Source organism: Octopus bimaculoides, chromosome 6 (genome assembly GCF_046866305.1).
Source record: "Octopus bimaculoides isolate indiv1 chromosome 6, ASM4686630v1, whole genome shotgun sequence".
In the NCBI taxonomy this organism is placed as follows: Eukaryota; Metazoa; Mollusca; class Cephalopoda; order Octopoda; family Octopodidae; genus Octopus; species Octopus bimaculoides.
Window position 1 is genome coordinate 116924676 of NC_142933.1, and position 27881 is coordinate 116952556.

At 39.0% G+C, this 27881-nt stretch overlaps 2 protein-coding genes across 5 annotated transcripts in view; one reads left to right on the top strand and one right to left on the bottom strand.

Moving 5' to 3' along the window:
* The window catches only part of LOC106883006 (pre-mRNA splicing factor CWF19L2), a 41795-nt gene extending 34154 nt beyond the window's left edge, over positions 1-7641 (top strand). Inside the window, exon 18 of the mRNA XM_014933869.3 lies at positions 7412-7641. Within this exon, the coding sequence (XP_014789355.2) occupies positions 7412-7567 (156 nt within the window). The 3' untranslated portion in view covers positions 7568-7641. The remainder of the gene's footprint in view (positions 1-7411) is intronic.
* A 1253-nt stretch (positions 7642-8894) lies between these two features.
* The window catches only part of LOC106882947 (dual oxidase maturation factor 1), a 52786-nt gene continuing 33799 nt past the window's right edge, over positions 8895-27881 (bottom strand). Inside the window, exons 1-9 of one of the 4 annotated variants that reach the window (XM_089354484.1) lie at positions 26601-26621; positions 26098-26260; positions 20987-21044; positions 18169-18303; positions 16670-16726; positions 14537-14690; positions 14236-14447; positions 12702-12835; positions 8895-10177 (exon numbers count right to left, since the gene is read on the bottom strand). In XM_089354484.1, coding sequence (XP_089210610.1) covers positions 9902-10177; positions 12702-12835; positions 14236-14447; positions 14537-14690; positions 16670-16726; positions 18169-18303; positions 20987-21044; positions 26098-26259 — 1188 coding nt within the window. In that variant the 5' untranslated portion in view covers position 26260; positions 26601-26621 and the 3' untranslated portion in view covers positions 8895-9901. Of the gene's footprint in view, positions 10178-12701; positions 12836-14235; positions 14448-14536; positions 14691-16669; positions 16727-18168; positions 18304-20986; positions 21045-26097; positions 26261-26366; positions 26520-26600; positions 26622-27881 lie in introns of those variants that run through there. The other 3 variants (XM_014933802.3, XM_014933795.3, XM_089354485.1) reach the window with 3 other exon arrangements.

Sequence of the window (27881 nt, forward strand, 5' to 3'; positions counted from 1 at the left end):
TCATGTCAAATATCAGTCCGAAAGTTTCGAATTTACTAATAGCAGTATATTGTTGAAGAAGCCATTAAAAAATTGAGTGGGTTTGTTCAATGTATATGAATGGCCTTTTTATATATTTTGAAGTGCCTTTGTGTGCTATAGAAATACTTACTGCACATGTAACTAGAAGGTATTACAATGAAATGATAAGAGCTTTTGCTTTGTTGCTTGGTTAAGGAAAAACTTGTTTCTGACCATAAAGCTTAATTACAAATGTTGTTATATACCAGAGGTTTTCAAACTTTTGTGGCCATCACCCGCCCCCACATCATGGCCACATAATACCCCTCAGTGCACTCACACTTATTTTTAAGTATATATAAATCTTCATCATCATCATCGTCGTTTAGCGTCCGCTTTCCATGCTAGCATGGGTTGGACGATTTGGGTACTTTTACGTGCCACCGGCACGAGGGCCAGTCAGGCGGTACTGGTGACGGCCACGCTCGAAATGGTGTATTTTATGTGCCACCTGCACAGGAGCCAGTCCATCGGCATTGGCAACGATCTCGCTCAAATGTCTTACTGCCAACGGTCACGCTCGAAATGGTGTATTTTACATGTCACTTGCACAGGAGCCAGTCCATCAACACTGCCAACGATCTCGCTAGAATGTCTTTTCACGTACCACTGGCAAAGGCGATGTTGGTAACGATCATGCTGGTGCTATTCATGTACCACTGGTACGGAAGCTAGACAGTTGCTCTGGCAACAATCGCTCTCGGACGATGCTCTTAGTGCTCCACTGGTACAGGTGCCATCACGATTTCACTTTCGCTTGCCCCAACAGGTCTTCGCAAGCCGAGTTTAGTGTTAGACGTTGGCATGGGTGCCAGTCTACAAATTTAATTCGATTTCAATTTCATTTGCCTCACCATGTCTTCGCAAGCGGAGTTTAGTGTCCAATGAAGGAATGTTACGCGTAAGTGGGCTGGCTACATCTCTGGCAGAGGCCTTGGATTTTGGTCTCACTTGGCTTGCTGGATCTTCTCACGCACAGCATATTTCCAAAGGTCACGGTCACCAGTCATTGCCTTGGTGAGGCCTAATGTTCGGAGGTCGTGCTTCACCACCTCATCCCAGGTTTTCCTAGGCTTGCCTCTTCCACGGGTTCCCTCAACCGCTAGGGTGTGGCACTTTTTCACGCAGCTATCCTCATCCATTCTCGCCACATGTCCATAACAGTGCAATCATCTCTCTTGCACACTACAACTGATGCTTCTTATGTTCAACTTTTCTCTCAAGATACTTACACTCTGCCAGGTATGCACACTGACATTACTCATCCATCGGAGGATACTGGCTTCATTCCTTGCGAGCTTACGCATGTCCTCAGCAGTCATGGCCCATGTTTCACTGCCATGAAGCATGGCTGTTCGTACACATGCGTCATACAGTTTGCTTTTTACTCTGAGTGAGAGGCCCTTTGTCATCAGCAGAGGTAAGAGCTCTCTGAACTTTGCCCAGGCTATTCTTATTCTAGCAGCTACACTTTCAGCACACCCACCCCCACTACTAAGTTGGTCACCCAGATAGCAGAAGCTATCAACTACGTCTAGTTTTTCTCCCTGGAATGAGACAGAAGTTTTCTGCATATTTTCAGTGTTTATTGCACCTGAACATCTGCCACATACAAAAACTAACTTGCTAGTTAACCTGCCTTTGATATTGTGCACTTCTTATGTGTCCATAGCCTGCACGGGGCACATCTTATATAGTTTCTACCTACACCTTTTCTACAGATCGAGCAGGGCCATCTACCTGAAGGGGATTGTGTTTTGTCTACCTTCCTACTTATTAGGACTTCGGTTTTAGCTAGGTTGACTCTAAGGCCCTTCGATTCTAGTCCCTGCTTCCACACCTGAAACTTCTCCTCTAGTTCTGATAGTGACTCAGCAATTAGTGCAAGGTCATCAGCATAGAGGAGCTCCCAGGAGCATCCAGTCTTGAATTCCTCTGTTATCGCCTGGAGGACTATGATATATAGGAGGGGGATGAGGACAGAACCTTGATGGACTCCTACCTCTACCCGGAATTCTTCCCTATACTCATTGCCAACCCTCACCTTACTGACAGCGTCTCTGTACATGGCTCGCACAGCTCTCACTAACCATTGTTCTATCCCAAGTTTCCTCATTGACCACCAGATAAGGGATCGGGGGACCCTGTCAAAGGCTTTCTCCATGTCAACGAAAGCCAGGTACAGAAGTTTATCCTTGGCTAGGTATTTTTCCTGCAGCTGTCTTACCAGAAATATAGCATCAGTGGTACTTTTCCCTGGCACGAACCCAAACTGCATCTCATCTAAATTGACTCGTTCCCTAATTAGTTGGGACGTGACCCTCTCCGTGACTTTCATTACCTGATCTAACATATATATATATATATATTTGTGAGTGTAGGTATGTATGTCTAAAGCCTCCACCCATCATTACTCCTTTACTGAAGGAGACAATTCGAAGGAAACACAACATACTCAAGCAAATGGAGCATTGTAAATCGAATTTCGTTGAATAATGAGAAGGAAATGCAATAAAATTTTTACTGCAATTTTCAGTATTTTTCTCTACATAGATATGAATTTTATTACTGTTTATTTCCAATTATTACCTGAAGTTATTCACCTTCATACTTTTATACATAATCGTTAGAACACCCCATAGAACTCACACTACGTGATACTCAGTTTGAACCTTTCACATTTTGAGTTAAAATCCTGGTAAGTGGGTGTATTATGTGTGTATGTATGGGTGTGTGTTCTAGAAGTTTGCTTTGGATCCACATTATTTTGGTATCAATGCCACTGAGTGGTATTTTAGACAAGTGTCCTTTACTATAGATCTTGGCCTTTGTGTGTGTGTGTGTCTGTGTGTATATGCGCCCATATATATATATATATATATATATATATATATATATACACACACACATACATGTATATGCATACATATATTATCAGCAGTCAGTTGTCACAACTATGACTGTATGACTGTTCATGGCTTTGGCATGACTTGATAAACTTTCTCCATACTGGTCAGTTTTTCACTTGATTTTGTCATTTATTATGATCAATACCTTTCCACTTCATGTCTCTTTTTTTTTGGTGTATCTTTGAATCTCAGTCTAGGTCTTCCATGGTTTCTTTTCCCCTTGCATAGCTGGGTGGAGAGGATTTGTCTGGGGAGTCTGTTCAACGAGTGAAGAACGTGCACATGGTTCTATTAATTATATAGAGTAATATTCAAAAGTCTTAGTTTTGGCACGCTAAATATGGGATCGATGCCAGTGCCCCTGGACTGGCTCATGTGCGGGCGACACATGATATCTTTCGAGCGAGATCGTTGCCAGTGCCCCCAGACTGGCTCTTGTGCGGTTGACACATGAAATCTTTCGAACGGGATCGATGCCATTGCCCCTGGACTGGCTCATGTGCGGGCGACACATGAAATCTTTCGAGCGAGATCGTTGCTGGTGCCCCTGGACTGGCTTATGTGCGGGTGACACATGATATCTTTCGAGCGAGATCGTTGCCAGTGCCCCTGGACTGGCTCTTGTGCGGGTGACACATGAAATGTTTTGAGTGGGATCGTTGCCAGTGCCACTGGACTGGCTCATGTGCGGGCGACACATGAAATCTTTCGAGCGAGATCGTTGCCGGTGCCCCTGGGCCAGCTCCTGTGCGGGTGACACATGATGTTTTTCGAGCGAGATCGTTGCCGGTGCCCCTGGACTGGCTCATGTGCGGGCGACACATGATATCTTTCGAGCGAGATTGTTGCCAGTGCCCTTGGACTGGCTCTTGTGCGGGTGACACATGAAATGAGCGGGACAGGATCGTTGCCAGTGCCCCTGGACTGTCTGATGTGAGGGCGACACATGAAATCTTCCCGTGCGGGATCGTTGCCAGTGCCCTTGGACTGGCTCTTGTGCGGGTGACACATGAAATGTTTCGAGCGGGATCGTTTGCCAGTGCCCCCGGACTGGCTTATGTGCGGGCGACACATGATATCTTTCGAGCGAGATCATTGCCAGTGCCCCTGGACTGACTCTTGTGCGGGTGACACATGAAATGTTTCGAGCAGGATCGTTTGCCAGTGCCCCCGGACTGGCTCATGTGCGGGCGACACATGATATCTTTCGAGCGAGATCGTTGCCAGTGCCCCTGGACTGGCTCTTGTGCGGGCGACACATGATATCTTTCGAGCGAGATCGTTGCCAGTGCCCCTGGACTGGCTCTTGTGCGGGTGACACATGAAATGTTTCGAGCGGGATCGTTTGCCAGTGCCCCCGGACTGACTCATGTGCAGGCGACACAAGAAATGTTTCGAGCGGGATCGTTTGCCAGTGCCCCCGGACTGGCTCATGTGCGGGCGACACATGATATCTTTCGAGCGGGATCGTTGCCAGTGCCCCTGGACTGGCTCATGTGCGGGCGACACATGAAATCTTTCGAGCGAGATCGTTGCCGGTGCCCCTGGACCAGCTCCTGTGTGGGTGACACATGAGGTTTTTCGAGCGAGATCGTTGCCAGTGCCCCTGGACTGGCTCATGTGCGAGCGACACATGAAATCTTTCGAGCGAGATTGTTGCCAGTGCCCTTGGACTGGCTCTTGTGCGGGTGACACATGAAATGAGGGGGACGGGATCGTTGCCAGTGCCCCTGGACTGTCTCGTGTGAGGGCGACACATGAAATCTTCCCGTGCGGGACCGTTGCCGGTGCCCCTGGGCTGGCTCTTGTGCGGGCGACACATGAGGTTTTTCGAGCGAGATCGTTGCCAGTGCCCCTGGACTGGCTCCTGTGCTGGTGACACATGAAAGTTCTTCGAGCGAGATCGTTGCCGGTGCCCCTGAACTGGCTCTTGTGTGGGGTTGTTGTAGGACTTTTGAGCGAGATCGTTGCTGGTGCCCCCGGACTGGCCCTTGTGCGGGTGACACATGAGGTTTCTCGAGCGAGATGAGCGTGGCCGTTGCCAGTACCACCTGACTGGCCTTCGTGCGGGTGACACGTAAAAGCACCCACTACACTCTCTGAGTGGTTGGCGTTAGGAAGGGCATCCAGCTGTAGAAACTCTGCCAAATCAGATTGGAGCCTGGTGTAGCCATCCGGTTTCACCAGTCCTCAGTCAAATCGTCCAACCCATGCTCGCATGGAAAGCGGACGTTAAACGACGGCGACGATATATATGTGCTGTGCGTGAGAAGACCCGGCAAGCCAAGTGAGATCGTTGCCAGGGCCCCTGGACTGGCTCTTGTGCGGGTGGCACATAAGATGCACCATTTTGAGCGTGACCATTGCCAGTGCCGCCTGACTGGCCTTCATAGGGTTTTCGAGCGAGATCGTTGCCAGTGCCCCTGGACTGGCTTTTGTGCGGGTGGCACATAAGATGCACCATTTCGAGTGTGGCCGTTGCCAGTACCGCCTGACTGGCCTTTGTGCGGGTGACACGTAAAAGCACCCACTACACTCTCTGAGTGGTTGGCGTTAGGAAGGGCATCCAGCTGTAGAAACTCCGCCAAATTAGATTGGAGCCTGGTGTTGCCATCCGGTTTCACCAGTCCTCAGTCAAATCGTCCAACCCATGCTAGCATGGAAAGCGCACGTTAAACGATGATGATGATATATATTTTTTTTTTCTGAATCTCCTGATTCTTTTAATGTGCTAGTTTCCTGGTATTAAATTGATATTAATTAATATCCAATTTTTTACCCTACTATATATATATATATATATACACACACACACACATATATATATATTTATATATATGTATATTTATATATATATATATATATATATATATACACACACACATATATATATATATATATACACATATATATTTATATATATATATATTTATATATATGTATATATATGTATATATATTTATATATATGTATATATATATATATATATATATAAATATATATATATATATATATATATATATATGTATATTTATATATATATATATACACCACACATATTTTATACTCTATTCCCATTTTCTGTTCTAACTTCAGTGCCCTAGAATACTTACCTAGAATATCGGCCCCTTCCCCCATTCCGAATTTTTTGCTTGTATACCCTTTTGACTGGCAACATTAGTGGAGCCCCTTTCTCTGGATGAAACTAGTAAAAACAAAAGGAAACATATTTTCTGTGTACTGTCTTCTACTCTTTTATTTGTCTGAGTCATTTGACTGCGGCCATGCTAGAGCACTGCCTTTAATCGAGCAGGTCGAGCTCAGGATTTATTCTTTGTAAGCCTAATACTTATTCTATCAGTTTCTTTTGCCAAACCGGTTTAGTTACAGGGACGTAAACACACCAGCATCGGTTGGGGGGACAGATACAGACACACACACATACATGTATATTTCTTTGGCAGTAGGAGCTTCTTTCAGTCTCCATCTACCAAATCCACTCACAAGGCTTTGGTCGGCCCGAGACTATAGTAGAATACACTTGCCCAGGGTGTCACGCAGTGGGACTGAACCTGGAACCATGTGGTTCGTAAGCAAGCTACTTACCACACAGCCACTCCTATAGAGTCTAGTTAATTTTTTGTTGAATAAATGCAACCATCTTTCAGCTCCCTGCTCCCTTATATGTTTGTTTCTATCTCCTTGTGACACTCATTTTTCCAGCCAACTGGTGTCAGGTAGAAAAATCTATAAATTCCACTGATGACCATATAAGTCAACAGTACTGTGATAAAAATGAACTTTTCTTAAAGCTTGTCACTCTAATTGATTAACTAAAATGAAAAATAACAATAAAAGCTTGGCCAAGTAAACTTTTACTCAACTGTTTGAAATAATATAATCGTTTATTGATTCTCGCTTAGAAGTAAGCACAGCCGCCACTCGTAAGCGAGTGCGACCCAGGCAACATATCCTCTCAGTTCTCCCCCTGTTGATCTGTTGGAATTACTTTACTGCTACCTACTAGTACTCCGTCGGTTATGACGACGAGGGTTCCAGTTGATCTGATTAACGGAACAGCTTGCTATGGATATTGAAAACATGTGAGTTATATGGAGAGACGGCTGTACCAGCATTACGTTGGTATTCATTTTCAACTGAGTAATTTGGAGCAACTTGAGATGAAATACACCTTCCTCAAAACCACTCAGTCCAAGAACGAAACTCATAATCTATGACCGTGAGCTCAAATACTCTAACCACTCAGCCAGGCGCCTTCGCAAAAAAAAAAAAAAAAAAAAAAAAGCATAGCTGCCACAATCGCATGCCAGTATGATTCTGTATGTATCAGTTAGTGAACGCAAGAAAAAATGTATAGTCAATTTTATTTTCTTTTAAGTATTTTAATAACGACTTGTTTGTTCTCTACTTTTCTAACTCAGGAAATTATTGGAGGTATGATTGACGCGGATCCTTATCTTTTCCGTAAAGGCCGATATGAGAAATTTGAAGTTCAGCGACAGAAAGTTTTGAAGTTTTCAAGTTGGTGGAAACCCTACGACTTTACTTCTAATCGAGACTATAAAGATTTGCCGTGAAACTGGACAAAATTTCACCAAGAAACATATATATCTGTTTCAATTTGATAGAATAAAAGCCATTCTTTCATTTGGGTTCGATTCCATTGTCTGGTATCTTACTTTTCAGGCCGCAGACCAGTGTTTTGTGAGTGAATTTTGTACAAGGTTTGTCGTATGCATGCATGTGCTTGCTTGGATTCTGTATTGGTATGGAAACATATGGAACTGTCTGTTACCACCTTCCTTAAAATCATGTGGTATCAGTTTAGAGCATTTAATTTGTAATTCAAACAAATAGTCTTAAGAAGTAAAGCATAATCCCGTATTTACTACAACTACTCTCCACGTTTTGGTTATTCATTATTTTTAAGTAACTGAATGGGCACTTGTATAATTAACAAGAATCAGCATCTCATGGTTTGTGATAAAGCTGTACTTTTAAGTTACATGTACAATCCAGTCGACGGGCTTCCACAGTTTCCGTCTACTCAATTTCTCACAAGGTCTAGATTGAACCAAGGCAATAGTAAAAGCCACTTGTCCAAGATGCCACAGTCGATTGAACCCTGGGACCGACAGTCATCCGTTTTTAGTTTTTTTTTTCTCTTTAAAGCTTACAGCATTAAATAGATTCCCTCCGAAGAGGATGAGCATCGCAACGCTAATTTCTCTAGACACATTGCAAAAAGACGAAGTCTAATCGGAATCTCCAGCAGTTCACTTATGTCATGGAAACTTAGTCACTCACACAAACAACGCAGATCAGATAATGTTTTTAAAAACTGTTAAGTGCTGTAGATACTTCAGAATCCAAAAATATGAGCTGAATTTTTCTAACACTAACAGAAAGTCAAACTATCTTTTTCTCTTTTTAAAGATAAATGGTTGAACAATTAGTAAATATAAGTATCTTACCATTCCAGTTTCTCTGCCAGCCGTTCCTGAAAAGGTCATGGGGTTGGGGGTATAGTCTTCAGACACCACCTCCCCAAGGTTGTACTAGAAGCAACTGTCATACTTTCCAGATGTACTCCAAAGCGTGACCAAATGAGACTGACTATTATTCAGCCAGCTCGTTCTTGGTCTACTCAGTCTCTTACCGGTTGGCTCGGCTTGGATCATTCTAATCACATGTCTGTTATACCAGAGCTATAACCTCTAAATGCAGAGAGGTAGCTATCCAACCAGGAGAGATTACCCGACCTCCGAGTTACGTACGCTGTCGAGTAGCGTTACTCCACAAGCCCTTCGGAGAACCGAACATACTCTTTCGTTTAGCATTTAACAAGTGACAGTGTTATTCAGAAAAAAAAAAAAAAAAAAAAAAAAACCCAAAACTGAAACGTTTATTTCTAACGATTTATTATTTCAAATTCGTAATGAAGTCAGCAAATTTAAGAACATATCTTTGTGGATTATAAAATAAAATATAGCACTCACGGAGTATGAGAAATGGCTTCGTGTGTATTTGCATCTTAGCAAGGAAAAATTCAAAGCGTGTATTTATTTTTTGAATTTTGTATGGAAACCATAAATATATGTAAATGATGTATCCGTTTTGATTATATGTATATATTCATACTTTAATAAGAAGTTCAAGCTTAAACAGTATATTAAATCAATTTTCGAAGCCTGTTCACGCTCAGATAAGCCAAAAGTTGCATTTAATTTCTCTTTCAAAATCAGTTAAAATGTTCAAGTGACTTAAAGACACTTTTCACTGTTGCATGCCAGAAACAGTTTATCGAAAGAAAAATTATGTAGAATGATCGATTTCACTTTATTTAATTTGCAGACGATATGATCCAGAAACAAAATTGTTTTTTTCTTTCTATTACACGCACAAGGAGGGGCAAAGTCCACCTCGGCGCTATTTGAAGCTAGGATTTCTTTCAGCGTTTTTTTTTTACGATCTAAGAGATTTACTCTAATGATTCTGCTACCTTGCGTCTTTCAAGAATAAAATCAACACGCGTATCGAGGCTAGATGCATTCAAACCGAAATTTACCGTTTTTTGTTTAGGATATACTCATATATCAAGCTTCTTAACGAGCCAGAAAATAGTAATACAAGAAATTACTGAAAGATAAGGCGTTCAAATTGAGAAAAGAAAAAAAAAAAAAAAAAAAAATTTTGAAATGGTATGAATTCATAGATCACGTTTTAAAAACATTCTAGTAAAACCTAGAAAGGCAATTACTAAAATTATATTAACAGGTTGGAAAACCATGTCTTGTATAATTTGTTTTTTGAAGGAAGATGGAAGCCAACACGCCTTACTGGTTCCTTGAATTAGAATTTTGAGATTCAGAGATTTTGTATGTAGGTTTCGAAGTAAAGCAATTACATTTTCAGAGACGTTCATTTTCATTGACGACAACAACGTGACTCAAATCTCCGTTTGGTCTGAGTTTGTCATTTATTTCTTGGATATTATCTTGACTCTTTTCAAGCGAGTTTGGCGTAGAAAACATGTTCGAGCTACTTGGATATGTTATATGTTTATTCAGCGAATTATTGACTAGATTTAAGTTTGGTTCACCTGCTTGATTTTCTATTGATTTACATATCTTCATTTCCGCATTGTAGCCCAAGTTTACATTACCATTAAGAGCAAGTTCATTTTTCTGAAAATAAAAATACAAAATAATACAAACTAGAAAGAAACTACATTGATTTGTTAAGTTATATTTGAAAGTTAAAAGCTGGAGACAAGTTTGAATTCCAAATGATCTAATTGCTCATTCATTTCCTTCATGTCCACATGAAATTTAATGTTAACAGATATTAGTTTCAACGAAATGTGAACAGTGACTAAATTTTAAACAAAGCTCCCCCCCCCCCGCTCTTGTTTAGGTTCAAAGATCCGGGCATGCTTCTGGCTGAGGAGTCAACACGTCGAGACACCGGTATCCCAGAATTCCTTGCACCAATGACACGTGTGCGTTGTGAATTTGTTTTCCTGTGACATACACAGCGATTAGCATATTTGCGTTCGAAGAATAATTAAGCAAGCAATAGTTTCTAATTTATTTCGAATATCAAAAGTTAATCGAGAAAGCCACTAGCAAATTGAGATTTTACAAAATTCGCATTTAATTTAGACGAGTGCACTGATCGACTTATTAAGTGAAACTCATAAAATATTCTTGGTTTGGTGTTCAGATTCAAATTCCTACAATTTTCTTTGAGGCATTATTGAAAACTATGAGGTTCAATAACACTAATGATTCGCATCTTTAACTGCTAAACTATTTGCATAAACCATGATGCAAAGATTTTAAGATATTCACCAAATGATAAAATCACCAGAACCTAAACATGTATCTACTTCAGCATGCATAAGCAGTACATTCACACAATCATGCTGAAAACTTTAGCCGTTTCTCCAGATCAACTTCCATCATCTAATCCCGTTCTTTGGAAATTACTCTCTCGAAGCTGTTCTTGCCTATTTTCGTTGGCTTCTTTTCCTCTTTGACAAAGACCACTTCTGCCATTCTTGCTGTCACTGATCTCCTTGCTGACTGCTTGAGCTACGGTCTTCACGACCTGATCATGTCTAGTGATAGTGTCCTTCACTCAGAAAATAAAACTGGCGAGGACACCATAGATAGGCATGAATCAAGAACTTAACTGCTTCCGGATTGTCTTTCCAGGTGACATTCCGCTCCATCATCCGTTCCCACTTTATCCAGGTACCTTGTTTCCTCTGCTTGCTCTTTCTCCACTGATCCTTTGCACCACATTCCGCCTCTGCTTACTGCGTCATATTGGGTCTGTTGAACTTCTGAATCAGACCATGCCCTGTGCAGCCCCACCCCCCAAGGAGGACTGCGTTTCTGGTGCACTACTGCCTTCCACTTCCTGTTCTCACTGCAACCCCTACGTCAAACACTTCGGTGTCTCTGAAATTGGAGTACTGAAGGTGTTCTGGTACCAGGGATACCATGAATTTCTCCAAGGACTGAACTTGTTGCTGCTTCCATACAGCGCGAAGTGCTTACACTGCGTGGTAAACCCAGGCACTTCCGAAGGCGGCTACTTTTATATCCTCTGCTATTGTTGTAAATCTATAGTTTGAGAGTGGCGGAATTAAGTAAGGTCGAAGTCTTTTTACTTCGAAAAGTACTTTAATGAATCTACACTCCATCCTCAAGCTTCAACTACAAATATTCGAACATAAATGCTTTTCCTCTCTAAAGTTTAATAGCCGAATCAGCTGTGGTATATTTAGTTATTGACGCTACGTACTTCTTATTCTGTTGCAGACAATATGAGCTAATAAAAAAAATGTCTGGATATAAACAAACGATAATGCTTCGTTAGCATAAATATGAAAAAAAAAATGAACTTTCAACTGTTGTCAAGGACAATAAAACTCGATAAATAGGCGAAGTTAACGCAGAACTAATTTAGAAAAATTACATCCGAATTTTTTAATGTCATTATTTGCTATCAACTTGTAACTGACAAAAAGTATTTCAGCAAATATGTTTTGTTTGCACCGAGTAAATTCTCTGACTTTGCTATTTACTGAAGAGTTACAAGCTCTGATATTACTGAAAATTGTTTTATCAAAAGAACAAAAAGTGCTAGCTCAGAAGTTTTTAACCTGAGCAGTAGTACCCTATTGAAATCGTTGAGAGATCACGAGGGGTAGTAAATGTCAAAGAAGCGACGCTATTTAGACAGTCGTTATGTTACTTGAAAATATTTTAAAATTGTTCAAACCAGGTATAATTATATTTTAAATACATTGAAAAAAATCTATGTTGGGATTAGAATGGCAGTAGGACGTTGTTAGCAGAAATATGACTGATAAAGCATGAAGGTCCAGTACAGTTTTCTTATACAAGTCCTCACCTCCTATTGTAATTTCCATTAAAAAAAATCAACATAAAATTTCCAGAGGCGCAGGCGTGGCTGGGTACTTCAGTTTTTCTAAGCCCTATAAAAGAACTCGAAATGTTGAACCTCCAGCCAGGCCTTTCGCGATACCCTCAAAACCAGGAACTTTTCAGCATACGGTGTTCCTCGTGAGAATGTGATGGAATATGAACAATCCGTAAGCTGACATTCTACAGTCTTGGCCCATGTCTTTCTCTCTCCAAATAAGAAAATATAATTCAAGAAAAATATTTTACTAACCCGATTATATCCATCGGCATTGGACATTTCCTCGGTGTCTTCTTCATTCTCAAAACCGAATAAACAGTGCAATCTGTTTGGATCAAAACAATTCAATGCCACGAAGAACAAACCGATCACAGAAGTAATAATACCTTGAGAAAGAGAAATATTGTATTGCAATTGAATTTCGGAACTAGGTTAGCAGCAGAATAAAGTTAATAATCAAAGATTATATATATATATATATATATATATATATATATATATATATATAAAGATATGTGACACTTATTCAGTAGCCATGATAAAACTCCGAGTTTCGGATGCCAGGGTGGGAGCCCACGCCAACATCTCTTCAGTTATCCGGCTAACTGAAGAGATGTTGGCGTGGGCTCCCACCCTGGCATCCGAAACTAAGAGTTTTATCATAGCTACTGAATAAGTGTCACATATTTTTACAGATAAATTCCTCTATTTGCATAATATCGAGGTCTCTTTCTTTTTGTTGTCCTTCCTGTCAAAATATATATATATATATATATATATATATAGACCCCTGCCAACCAATGCTTTGTGAGTGAATTTGGTTGACAGAAACTGTGTGGAAGCCCGTCATGTGTGTACGTATGTCCACTGCTTGACAGCTGGTGCTGGTTTGTTTATGTCCCCTTAATTTAGTGGTTCGGCAAAATATAGCAAACTCTAAGAGAAAAAAATACTGAGAATATATTTATTCGACTAAATTATTCCAAGGCAGTGGCTTCAGCATGGCCGCAGTTTGATGACTGAAACAAGTAAAAGATTCTGTTTTCTGCTTGGAGAATACTGCAAGTAGAATGCCAGGCAGTTTCCGACTTCTACAGTACTTTCAGTAAATTGGATTCGTTCGACCGTGCGCGGAACATCAGGTACAACAGTGCGAGTGTAGGAATAACTAACCTGGACAGATGCGCTTAAAGAGTCTGTGAACGAAGTCTATATGGATCAAAGCAGACCAACAAGAAATTAAAATATGCATAACCCCTTCAGTCACTTTATACAATGTATTGGGCAATTTTTCAACATAAATTACAAAAATATAAATAAGTTGAGTCACAATTACCAATTCATTGGACACCTCTAAAACGTACAGATAACCAAGACCACGTGATTCTGACAGTTTGCTCACACGTCATAGAAGATGGCTGCGTGTTCTCGTAAATCACAGATTTAAGTAAATTAGTATGTTTACTTACCTAATGCTAGTAAAATTTTTATTTATCCAGGCCAAAAATTAAGCAGATTTACTCAATGTGTTATTTATCCGTATTTTAGTATAAATAAAAAAATAGTTTTACTTTTTTATCCGTGATTAAAGGGGTTGAGTTATAAAATGACGCTTTAGCGAAACGATGTTCACAAAAATAGTTAATTTGCGTTTATAGATTCGATTCTTTGACGAGATATGACAAAGAATAATCCAACAATTTTAAAAGTAAAGGCGAGCGAAAAAAAGAGGAAAGAAGAGTGCGTGTGAGAGACACAAAGAGAATGAGAGAGTGTATTTTCTTACCTGTTACCAATACAAGATAGAAACACCACCCATAACTAAGTCGAAGCACTTCTTCACCAAACGGTATTTGAATTGGATGCGGTGGCTGAAGTAAGTGATAAACGATTGCAGTTATACACATGGTGAGTCCACTGATCAGAAACATCACGGAACCGTAGAAGACTACCGAGCACATTAAAATTACTGTTATTATCCAAAAGGTGAGCGTCGAACTGGAAAAATTAAAATTAAAATTTTTTTATTAAATGACACGATACAGGAAGTCTGAGCAATCTATTGGGGCTTTACAGAAGGTACTTACCATAGTAAAATATAGGCGTAGTATCCAGCAGTTCGAAGATATTTTCCCCACATTAAATCACTGCCCTCAAAGCATATGTAATCAGTTAGAGTCAGAATTGGTGACGGTAAACCAAGTTGGAACTTGTGGCCACGTTGTATTTGTAATTCGTCCGCTGAAAATTAGAATTTAAAAAACTTAAACATACAGAGAAAAAAGACTTCCTATTACCGTTTGATAAGTTGCTAAATCAACTGAAATCTTTGTTATTTCTATTGTTACAAAATAACTAAACGGCTCAAAGACATGTGGTTCCTATCTAGCAATGACAGTTAATACAGTAACCAGCCCCTTACAACATGAAGTAGGATTAGAAATTCAAATTTGAGATTAAAGAATTCGAGGAACAATATGCATAAAATACATTATGTAGTTTACAAAACTATTTTATTCTTTTTAGAAATCTTCAGTATAATATCTGTAACTAGTTAGATATCTTACGAAATGAGAGGTTTCATTAAAATTAACGATGAAACAAATAAATAGGGAGTAGATTGGAAAATGCATTTTAAGAGAATTAATCATTAAAAAAAAATCTTCGCATTCTAGGTTCACTGGGAGCAGCATTGTTACTGCCTTTTAATCTTTAGTCATTCCTGGTGAAACCGACACAAGAGTAATTGAAGAATTGCAAAAACATTGACCAAATAATTTTTCTTGGTTTAAGGTTTTCTAATCTTATGAGACCTCAGCTATCTAAGTATCCGTTTTATCTCCAGTGTCCAAGGATTTCGGTTAATAGATCTTGGAGGTATTTCTCTTGTTTGTATTCCGTTTTAGATTTTAAACATCTAGAGACGGAATTTTTTTTTATTTGTAATTGCTTGAATAATTTTAGCTGGTCAGTTTTCCTAATCACACATGCAAGATTCTACTGTATAGAGCAATACTATACAGTATTGCTCCAGAACAGTCTTAAATCCAACTTCAACTTACTACTATAAATGTTAGGAAAAGAAATCACGTTAGATTATGACCCAGTTTCTCAGTTATGTAGTCCTAGGCCATTTTGGATTGGGCAATCCTATGATGAAAAAGTACTTTACCTTTTTACAGAAGATGTCGGATTTAATTATCTAATGAGTAAATTTCTTATTTAAGAATCTAGGGAGTAATCTGAGGGAGATTCAACTGCTATTCCTAGGAGATCGAGTGACAACGTGGAGGTTCCTTCGTTGGCTCATTATTTGCCTAGTAATTATTTTAAGAAAACCATTTTACTGTCGATTGGATTCTTTAGATTTCGTATTTTGGGATTTTTAGAAACAGTAGTAAGCAACCTATTTCAGAATTACCAAGGATTTCATTTATAGCTTTGGATATAGCAGTATCAACGACAGAGATTTAGACAATAATCGGAGTTAATCCTTCACATTAATTGAAAGGTAATATGTGATGTGGCATAAAAGGCAAAGTTGAACCGGCATTGATTATTTTGAACTCTTGTTAATCGACATCGCAAATATTCTTCACTGCCGTTGACTGAACACTGAAGTCTAAAGAAAAAAAAAACTTGAATGACCGTGGTGTAGTGAAAGAGTTCATTTGTTTGTTCAAGCAATGTTAGTTGTTTACATGTGGAAGCGCAATGGCACAGTGGTCAGGGCAGCGGACTCGCGGTCATAGGATCGCGGTTTCGATTCCCAGACCGGGCGTTGTGAGTGTTTATTGAGCGAAAACACCTAAAGCTCCACGAGGCTCTGGCAGGGGATGGTGGCGAACCCTGCTGTTCTCTTTCACCACAACTTTCTCTCACTCTTACTTCCTGCTTCTGTTGTGCCTGTAATTCAAAGGGTCAGCCTTGTCACACTGTATCACGCTGAATATCCCCGAGAACTACGTTAAGGGTACACGTGTCTGTGGAGTGCTCAGCCACTTGCACGTTAATTTCACGAGCAGGCTGTTCCGTTGATCGGATCAACTGGAACCCTCGACGTCGTAAGCGACGGAGTGCCAACAACAACAAAGTTGTTTACATAAAACGAAGCGCCGTGGCTTGCTTTCAGTTACCAATATTTTAGTTATCGTGGAAATTATGTGCAAGTTAATATTAAATGGTTCGTAAGATGCAAAAATAAAAGGATATTGTCTTACCGTCGAATAGAAAAAGTTGTTCATTGTAATATACAGTCGAGTTCTGACTGATTTCACCTGCCAAAAGTAAATTAAACTTTTTTTAACAGCAAAGCAAATTAGTTTGGTTGGACAAGGAAGAAAGATTACAAATGCTGCCAAATAAAAAGCCGCTTTGCACTCCTTGAATACAGCCGTAATTGCTAGTTGCAGCAATCCAGTTCTCCGAATACATTCTCATATAACTAATTTTATAGTCAAAATTAACGTCAGTAAAATATTAGCAAGGTTTTGTTTTCCACCATAAATAAGAATTCGAAAATGTTATTTCAAATAGAAACCTATCTTGAATCATTACGTTTATGTTAAATCAGCCAATTAAAAACGCAACCTTAATATTATTAGCTTTTTTGACACCAAATACATTTTTATTTCACTCCACCAGGTATCAATTACTCTCTGTCTTTACAATATAGTTAAATGTGTGTCCTAGGAAAGGAGGGAATTGCCCAAAGTCATCGAGGAGTTGTCTCAGATCAGAAGTGAAGAAGGTGGTTTAGTCTATCAGGGTTTTTATATAACTGGAAATAGTTGAACAACGAATAGGAATACTGATAAAATAGTGTGGAGTTTAATAGGGGAGAGTGCATGTAATGATAATCAGAGAAGAGGCTATTTGAACGTAGGCAAAGTGCAATCAATGAGTGGGGAAGAACAAAATTACTTTAGACAGGCGAGACAATAGCACAACTGCAAAGAAATTGACATCTTGATATTGCCAAAAAGTTCGTAGAGAAGAGAGGGTTTTAGTATAAGGGTCAGAGTGTGTTTGAGGGAATGGAGGATTCAATAAAGATATATAGAAACCATTGTTTATTATTCTACCTGCTCTATAAACAAAGAAAATAAGAGTTCAGTGTTTTTTTTTAATGTTGAGATTTATACTAAATGGAACAATGAATGCGCATGGCTTGATGGTTAAGATGTTCAGTTCATAAGGTCAGGATTTGGATTCATAGATGAGATTGTGTGTTGTGTCTGAGCAAAGCACTTTATTTCACGTTACTCTCGTCTACTCAGCTAAAATGGGTACCAACCGGGCCAAATCATACTCGTTCGTGAGTAACGGCCGGCAATACGTTAATAGCGATTAAATATTTTCGTATTACTGGTTAATTAATTTTGGCGTTTAAAATATTTCTTGAAGGAATTCAAAGAATCTCCAAATGAATATTGCCATTGTGTGAATGTTATATTTCTTGGTCTGTATTTAATGTACGAGCGACTATTTAATGTGGCTGAGCGATTGTTTGTATATAACATCTACAATTTACAATAGTCTCAAGGATAAATAAGGAATCCTCGTATAAAACCTGTCCCTTTGGCACAACTCAAACTGCTTTGTCTTGACTCAGTTTTCGTTTTATCGAAGATTAATTAATTTCATACCCCCACCCCATGTTAAATTGATGAAGTCTATCTGGAGAAAGAATGTGATTAATTTGTTCTTGTCAACCTACCTTTAAGAGTCATGTTGACGCTGGCGAGAGAAAATGATAAACCGATTTTTGCGTCAATTTTTTCCTCGGAATAATCGATGTATGTGGTTTGAGCATTGACGAATCCTTCTTTCCAACTATGACCACAGAGACAAACTACAAATAGAGAAATAAAATGAAAATATATTTAGATTGAAAAGAAGAAAATCGTTTGAAAAGCACGACGGTTAAACGAACAAGATATCAAATTGCCGACATGAAAGTGTTGTTGCAGCTATTACACTGAGCTTCTCAACAGAACGGCTAATGCAAACGTCTTTGAAAGAAATAATCAAGGATATCCAGTTAAAAAAAAAAAGGTTAAGGTCTTTGGAGGGAAAAATATGATGTTACAACTGCCTGTAGCTCTGAGAAGTTGTCTTGTAAATTTGAAGTAATGAAACATTAAATCCGTCCTGCGACTAAATCTCAGCAAAAGACGCCGACCAGACTTAAATTTAGACCAAAATAAACCAGCGGGTAAGTATTTGAGCCAACGAGGTAGCCTTTAAGCTCTCAAGGGGGTGTTACCTCCCAGTTAAAGAGCCACTGATTTAGACAACTTATAGAAATGGGATGGTCACAGACTTGTGCCATCAAGTCGACAAAACGACCCTGAGTGGCGTCTTTGACAAGCACTGCTTTGTCATGGAAATTTCACGAGTGAATATAATTGTGATTTTCCGTTACCTTCGTTTTTTCCCTTGACTGTTAGATGCAGAAAAGTTCATCTGAACCTCTCAGAGCACTCATAACGTAAAAAAGCTAGAACAAATCTCTCTTCTTATGTGCCAAACCCGTTTTACAAACTTCAGCTAACAGACCTCCATGCCCAATTTTGAAGTTTCGTGATTTTTCTGGTGGTGGTGGTGAAGTGGTTTCCTGATGCCTTCTGGTGATTTATTTAGTTTACCCTTGAAGTACAGGACCAATATAACATTGGCGGGAAAGCCGAGAATCAGAACATATCCACACTCCAGATGACCTGTGGGACATATCTAGAGGTTAGCCTCCTAGGCCTGTATATTTTATTCACTAGGCCATCTATTTGAGCTGTAACTGGAGCTCTTGACCGATTATACCATTCCAGTCCAGAGTGGACTAATCTTACTTAGTATTAAGTACTAGTCCAAGATGGTGGATTGGTGAAATTATTAGATCATTTGCTACCAAGGAGTAACAACACCTCCAAAACTGTTGTACTCGCGAGATGGAGCCTCACCACTGGACGAAATTTGACGTCAGAAGGTTGAAAGTCCTAATTAACTTCGGTAAGATTTGAACTCAGAATTTGAAGAGCTAAAACAAATCTCGCATGGAATCTTGTCTTCCGCTTCAATGATTTTGTCACTGTCGGTTTACCGACGATATGGTTGTAGTGAACACGAAAATAATTTCAGGAAGAAGTCGCAGAAAAAAAATGTAATTTTATTTAGATACCATAGATTATACACACGAAAATACACCATCGGTTGTGCTGAGCACATAACAAAAAATATGTGAAAGCTCTACCTATGAAGAAATAAAAAAAAATTAGACATATTCCTATGATTTTGATGTGCAGAAAAAAAAATACTGGGAGAGATTTCCGACGGACAGTTTCGCAGGTTGCTGACCGTCTCTTATAGGACATGTCCTTGAATTTCCTTCCTCAGTTAATGACATAGAATTCAAAGTAGTTAAGAATTGAACTATTAACGTAGCTAATTTGCATCTTTGTATTTTAGCTGGCTCACCATTAATTAAACGACGTATTTTACGCACAACATCGTGCGAATTAGAATAAATTCAAATGCGAGAGTATAACGAATTTTAAGAATATACACACTCACAGACATATGCAGTAGCATAATGTGTGTAGTAGCATTTTTTTGTTGATTTGGTGGCAGTTAAGATCCTTTACATTTTGTTTACGTAGGATTTGAACAAGCGTAAATAGCTATTTGACGTCAACTGCAACATTAGAATTATCTGCATGAATAAACAAAGCATTGTCATACGAATATTCATTTCAAGCTCCACGGAGTTTAAAGAAACTAACAATTTACTTACGTTTGGAACGAAACTATTATTGTTGGTGTATAATTCATTGCGTCTCTTTTTTTTTTTTTTTCCAGCAAATTTTATTCAACAAAAAAATATTTAACGAATACATCTTTAAATGACGGTCTCACCGTCTGCTAAGCAAATGAGAAGCAGTAATTGAAGTAGACGGTGAATATCCTCCGGGATAATCATTTAAAGATTTTGTTACATGTTGAATAAAAAATTTGTTGAATAAAAAATTTGTTGAAAAAAAAGCCGCAATAATTATGCACCAATCCAATAGAATAAATTTTATTTTTAATTTGGTTGAGCGTGAAATCTACTTTAAATAGCATATAAATAGCGGTGATGGGGACAAAGACAAAATTTACCATAACTGATATTTTCGGGAAGTAAATCAGTAATAGAATTATTTTAATAGGATGTCCACCATAAGTACAGGTGCGTTGATAGTGTGTTGCTAGCGTTCGGTTTATAACTGTTCGGAGGTGGATTCGATTGACGCACCTGGAGAAACAATGTGTCCTTGAGCAAGGCACTTCATTCGACGTTGCTTCAGTCCACTTAACTGGAAATATGTATCAGCGATAGTTAGGAAGAGAATGCGCAAGTTAACCCTGTGGTGGACTGGTGTCTCGTTCAAGAGGAGTTTCGTATTCTCAGTTGCTCAAAAGCATCACGTCCATCTAGATAAAGTTCAGCTTACTAGGTAGAGACAGATATTAACAAAGTATTAATATGAGTTCCTACTTACCGAGAATTATCATTATCACAGTGAAATTGAACGTCAAAGCAAAAAAAGATTTGAATCTCTGAAACAGAAGAAAAAAAGTTGTAAGAATAGCAACTTCAAAATTAAAAAGTTAATGCTTTCGTAATTCACACCTACGGGTTCTTCAAACCAGCTAAGACAATGACTCTCATTCTGAGAAAAGTTTTGTCTATGCCAGTTGAGTAGCAAAACCAACTACTTCAAGTGAAAAACTAAAAGCTTTTTGTGAAGTCATATTTAACAAGAGCACTCAGAGAGCGCAAACCTCTGTCAATTTTTCTTTATTTTGGTACTACTGCCACAACACAGAGGGGACAAAAAAACATAAAACGAATGAAAATGAGATGTTATATAAAAATGAAATGGCTGCATGGGCTCCACTCCCATGCAGTATCATTTGAACGTTTATATAAACTATTTACAATTGTTCTATTATCTTACTGTTTTTTCTTAATCACGTTTTTTCCTCATTTAAAAAAAAAATGAAACAATTTTACTTATTTCTTTCTTTGTTCAATAAAACAATTTTACTTTTTAATATCTCATGAAAGGTTCTAAATCTTTTAGCTCCACTACTGGTGGCAATTCATCGAACTCCATCACTCCTGGCGGGTCAATCCCTTTTCCATACATGTCCTTTAGTCTATTGTAGATGTCCTTGTCAACCATGATGGCCTTCACATTCTCGGAATACACATCTGTGAGAAACTTTACTCTTAGATGCCTCATCTTTAATATTTTCTTTTCAGTTTCTTTGCTTTTTGCGTACGTCACAAAATTCCATCGAAATTTTCCTTTTCTTATTTGTTTTCTCTTTTCCTGCTCAGCTCCTGGTACCTTCTTTTCTTCCACCATTCTGAACAGTCTCTCCAGTTGCGTTTCTAAATTGTCTTCCTCCGCTGGAACAACCGGCGTCTCTTCACCAATGTCTCTTCCTTGTGCAACTCCTCCTTGAACACTTCTTCGAGTTCCTTTTCGCTTACTTTAACCACCACCATTTCGTCTTCCTTCTTTCTGGTCTCCTCCTTTTCCATCTCTTCTTTTTCTGCTCCTCTGGCGGAGAGTTCACTCTCCCACTTCTCTTTCTTTTTTTAAACACCGTGAACCCATCCTCCGTTGCTTTCTCCTTTGTCTCGACCTCTACCACCTGGTCCGTGCTCTCCTGCCTCTCCGTCTGGTCTATCTGTTGTTCCCTCTGGGGGCACTTCACCTTCATGTGGCCCTTTCCCCCACATGTATAACATATAGGCGGCCTGCCCTCCACCACCATTCTCAATCTTACGCCATCGGGCAGCACTATCTCTTCGACAATGTGCTCTAGGTCAAGAAAAAAGAGTGCGTCAACTGGAGAGGTCAATCACTGGATATGATTGTCCAGGGTTCAAAAAAAACGATGGAAAACATTACGGAAATAATAATTATGGAAGAAACAATTATGACTGTCAGGGTTGAAGGAAGAGTTCTACGCTGCTTTAAATGTGGCCTGAAGGGACACATAAGAGCAGAAGGTACGTCAAAGACAAGGAAAAAGCGACCAGAAAATACAGAAGAGAAGATAGAAGAGAGCCACAGAAAGGAAGTAACCGAAAAAGAAACGGAAGTAGCAGAAATAGGAAAAAATAAATGGGAAAATGTAACAGGAAAAGAACGAAAAAAGGCAAGTGAGCTAAACTGTAACCCACATTCCACACCCATACCACCCACACCCTCTCAGACCCACCCACTCCCTCTCAGACCCACCCACTCCCTGCAGACACTAGGCCTATCCATTGTTTGTCACCTCTATGTTATCTCGCATATGTAATAAAAAAAAACCCCAGGTATTTCGTCTCTGTGAAGTTTTTACGTGGGTTTGTGCTGAAGTGTTTATCGAATTGTTGCCATTGTTGTTGATTTGAATTTTTTGAATTGTTGCCAAAGTTGTTAATTTGTTTATTGTTGTTTTGTTTCCCATTGTGGGGAAAATGGAGAAGGCGCCGGAGGCAGGTCCAAGTTATGCGACCGCAACGGGCAAAGGAGTAGACACGCGAGAGTTGGAGGTCCGCGAGATGAAAGTGGAGCCTAGAAAGATGAAGGAGAGTGAGAAATTAATCACAAAGGAAGGAAACATTTTGAAGCTAACACCGCCTGAAGAGCCATCGGCCAACAGGACAAAAAGAACGGTTATATTTAAAACCATGAAGGCAGCCACGAGAAAGATAGAGATCGCACCAATAGAGGCCATAGAGGAATATGTTAAGAATATAAAAAGATTCACAACATACATTACGAGAGGGAGGAGATACGCCACTGTGGAGGTGCGCTTCACAACAGAGGAGGGGGCAATAGAGCACTCCACAGAGGCAATAAGGACAGAGGAATGGGTACTCTTGCCTTCGTACTGCGGCAAACGTGTGGCCAAGGTGTGAGTAGGAAAGGTACCACCCGAATTGAAAGAATGGCTGATGACAGCCATAACGTATATGAAAGACTGGAAGATTCTGAAGGCTACAAGGACCCAGAAGGTGAACTACTGGGGATATGGGATCGAACTAACGATTCAGGCAACAACGGAGGACTTGAATAGTGTAGTGGATGAGATTGTGCTGCCAGAAGATGTGAGACTGAGAGTTACTGTGGAAGGTAGGCCGCCATTGTGTTTCACATGTGGAGAAAAGGACCACATGAAGGCATGGTGCACCCAAAGAAAGCCACAAACAGAACAGGAGAAGAGACAGGAGAGGGTGGACCATGTAGTACAGGACAAGGCAACAGACAAAGAAACAGAAAAAGAAACGGAGAATGGATTCACTATGGTTAAAAAGAAAAGAAGGAGGAGCGGAGGAATGAGTTCTCCGTCAGAGAAGCAGAAAAAAAGAGAGAAGAGGTGAGAAAAGAAACTGTGAAGGAGGGCTGTAGGAAGGAAAAAGAAAGTAAAAAGAAAGTGGAGTTACCAGTGGAGAAAGTGTGGGAAACCCAACTGTATGAAGGTGAGATGGACAGACTATTTATGGAGGAAGAAAAGAGAACCAAAAGTCCAAGAGAACAGAAAGATACGAGGAGGAGATGTAGTGTGGTATTATGTAACGTACCCAAAAAATGTTGAAACAGAAAAAGATAATCAAGTTTCACTTAATAATAAGAGTTAAGGTGCCTTCATACGTTTACGCAGAGGATATGAAGGCAATATTGATTGAAGAGGAAAACTACAGAAAGTTGAAAGAGATGTGTGGAGATAGAATTTACCCACCAGGAGTGGAGGGGGAATTTAAAGAGTTGCCACCAGAGGTGGATTTGAGAGATATCGAACCACTGATGAAGTTCTAAAGACAAAAAAAAAAAAAGTAGGAAATTAAAGGGGAAAAAAAAAGAACAATTGTAGATAATACATATAACGGTTCAAATGGTACTGCATGGGAGTGGGGCCCGTGCGTCCATTTTCATATAACTTTCATCTCATTTACATTCGTTTTAGGTTTTTCGTCCTCACTGTGGTCTTGTCCGTCCTTGTGGTGTCCACATCTATGTTTAGGGCTTTATGCCTAATAAAGAAATAGGTATTTCGTCTTTCTTTACGTTCCGAGTTTAAATTCTATCAAGGTCAACTTTGCCTTTTATCCTTATGGGATCGATAAATTAAGTACCAGTTGCATTCTGGGGTCGATCTAATCGACTGGCTACCTCCCCAAATTTCGGGCCTTGTGCCTTGAGTAGAAAAGATTATTTTAAAATCTTTGTTTCGGTTCTTTTCCGACTGTACAACAGGAGACAAGCTTTCAGCTTATTCATGTAAAAGCACAATTTGGGATTGTAGAAGAAAGCGGGCATCCTTATTTTTAACAGGTTGGCTTAAGGATGGGGTTCAAACGAAACCAAAAGAACCTTACAAGGCTGATAATGTTTTAAGTGATATGTCACAATGTAATAGAAGTTTAAGTAACTTTAAGTGGAAGAAACAAAAACAAACAACCAAAAAAAAAAAAAAAACAGCAGTGACTAGATAATTAATGAAAAGCTTAAATCCTAGATTTGGTCAAATTACTTTAGTCAGAGTGGAGTATTTGGGCCTGCGAATGAGATATCCTGAAACCAAAGGATATTTTCCTCTAGTCCGAAGGCTTCGGGGAGTTGCTTAAGTTGATCTCACTAATTGAATGGTATAATTTTTTATTGATCCAAAAAGGACGAAAGGAAAATTTGATTTCGGTGGGATATGTGTGACAAAGGTCACAAATAAAAAGACATTACAAGAACAAATTACAAATGAAGAAATAAAATAAAAAGCGGTGATTTATCTAGAATCAAATGAGAAAACAAGCATAAAAATTGTACAAAAAGAAACGAAATTGAGACAGCTACTTAGAACCAATCAACGAAGCCCATTGATATATTACCTTGATATCAAAGTAAAGTGACCTTTTATCGGATGAGAGTAAGCCTATTCGAGTAAATCTCGTCAATCAACCGCCTTTCAGAAAATTTACCGGAAGGATGTATCTCTCTTCACTGTTGCTGAGTAGAACCTGTATAATATTGTTTCTAACTTAGATAACGCTTCGAATATCAAGATAAGCCCGGGCTTATCTGGATTGTATGAGTGTCTATGTCAACAAGAGCACATTAGCTACTTTTTCTTATGAAACTACTAAATTTACTGTTGTTCAATAACGTCTTACATTAGTTACACTATAACAAATATGTAGAAAAGAAACATATAGACGATTGATTACTATTTGCCGGTTGCGGCTTAGCCCCGACTCAACACAGGCTTATGAGAAAAAGGCGTTTCAGCCGTGACCGTCTCAACATTATTTATTTTAGACTATATTATTCGTGATATTCTCGCTTTAAAGCAATCTTTCTGCTTTTTCCATCTAACGTTTATTTTATTGAGCAGGGGTGATATAGTGGTAGAGAAGAAAACAGGATTTGAACAAGGAGCACGCAGAATCTCCAAGCTAAATACTGTAATGTGATTCGTAGGTTACTTGACTATTTTGGCAATTATAAACATTACAGTTGGGCATTTATCGAATCTTTTAAAGTTATAATACGAAGATGGAGAGAGTTAGCGAGAGTAATTGAACATCGAAATAAAAAAGAAAATAACTCACCGATTTTCTACGACTTCCTAGAGTCGCAAATATTGCTGCTACGTACAGAAGACCACACATATAAATAACACTTACGAAGGTTTTATCAACGGAAACCTCACTTCGGAGACTGTCGTAATAACTAAAACCGTACGGTCCACGAAAAGCTCTGAACAATGCCATACTACATGGAAAGAAAAAACAAAAAACAATCTTTAAATCCACTTAAAAAAATATACAAACACAACAGACATAGTATATGAGTGATGGAGGAAAAATATTTATCTTACGTTTTTTCCTGAAGCATTAGTGGTGCGAAGCAAACTGTGTGAACTCAAATGAGATCGTGTCGCCCGACAGTCAAGAGAAACTGTTTTTAAAAAATTAGAAAACCTCTAGCAGATGATAATCTAAACTTTATAATACACTACTACAATAAAACAGCTGCGCGCGTGTGACTTTTCATTTTAACTATTTGCAAATGTAATCTGAAAGCTTAAAAGAAAAAAAATACCAGAACTCACATATCCAGTTTCAATTCTCAAACATAAACGAAATAATTTTTTCTGATTTTGATTTATAATATCAAATCGGTGGATTAGCCAAATCGATAGAACGTCGAACAAAACGTACTGCAGTATTTTTCCTTCGTCTTGTTTAACATCCAAGTTCAGATCCAATTGTGGTCAACTTTGCCTTTCATCCTTTCAAGCCCGACAAAATAAAATAGTGGTCAATGACTGGGGTCGACGATATCGACTGATCCCTTCCCTCAAAAATTGCTGAACATGTGCCTAAATGAGAAACCACTGATTTCTAATATAGACACAAAGTCTCAATTATTATTTTTTTTTCCTTTTTGTAGGAAAGTGGTGCTGGTCTCATCGATTTAATGGGCCTGTTATGTTTGGCTGATACTCTATTTATTCCACCCCAGATAAATGAAAAGTAAAGTCGTCCGTGTGGGATTTGAAAGGAATAAGCTTCTCGATTCGTGGTTTTATTATGTGTCTATGGCGTCATGCTTGATTAAAAAAAAAAAACCCCAAAAAGTATTGGAATTGTAAAATATCTAAAAATAAGGTCGATAGACTTTCAAATTTATCATACTAAGTCGAAAACAAATCATGTAAAAGCTCGCCATGATTGGGTTTAAAAAAAGCATTGACTCTTTTGAACCACATGGTGTTTTGGTATCTGTAACCAAAAAAAGACAAATGCTTTTTCTGTTGGGATTGAAATCGATGGGTGCATATAGAAAACAAAGGATAAAGTGCCTAAAACTATTTTATTGGTCTGTAAAACTATATATATTATATAGTTTTATATCATATATACTGGAAGACGATCTCTGATTGGCTATTACACTTCAAAACGTTTGTTTCATCGGGCCGATGGCTCGGCCTCAAATCCTTTCAACTTCTATCACTTGGGTCGATCCATCGGGCTGCGTCTTCCAAGGGGGTTAAAAAAACATCTTTTTTTATTGTTGGCACTAAGGCGGTGAGTTAGCAGAACCGTTAGCATACCGGATAAAATGCTTAGCGGCATTTCGTCCGTCTTTACGTTCTGGGTTCAAATTCCACCGTTTGTCCTTTCGAGGTCGATAAAATAAGTATCAATCAAAAATGAGGTCGAGGTAATCGTCTTTCCCCTCCCCTCAAAAACTGTTCGTTCTGTGCCAAAATTCGAAACCTTTATTGCAAAATCGCTCTGGCAAAACAGCTATAATATATTTTCCTGTGATGCAACCTAGAATATATATATCGCAACATAGAGGGATATTTTATTCTTATCTGCCTCGG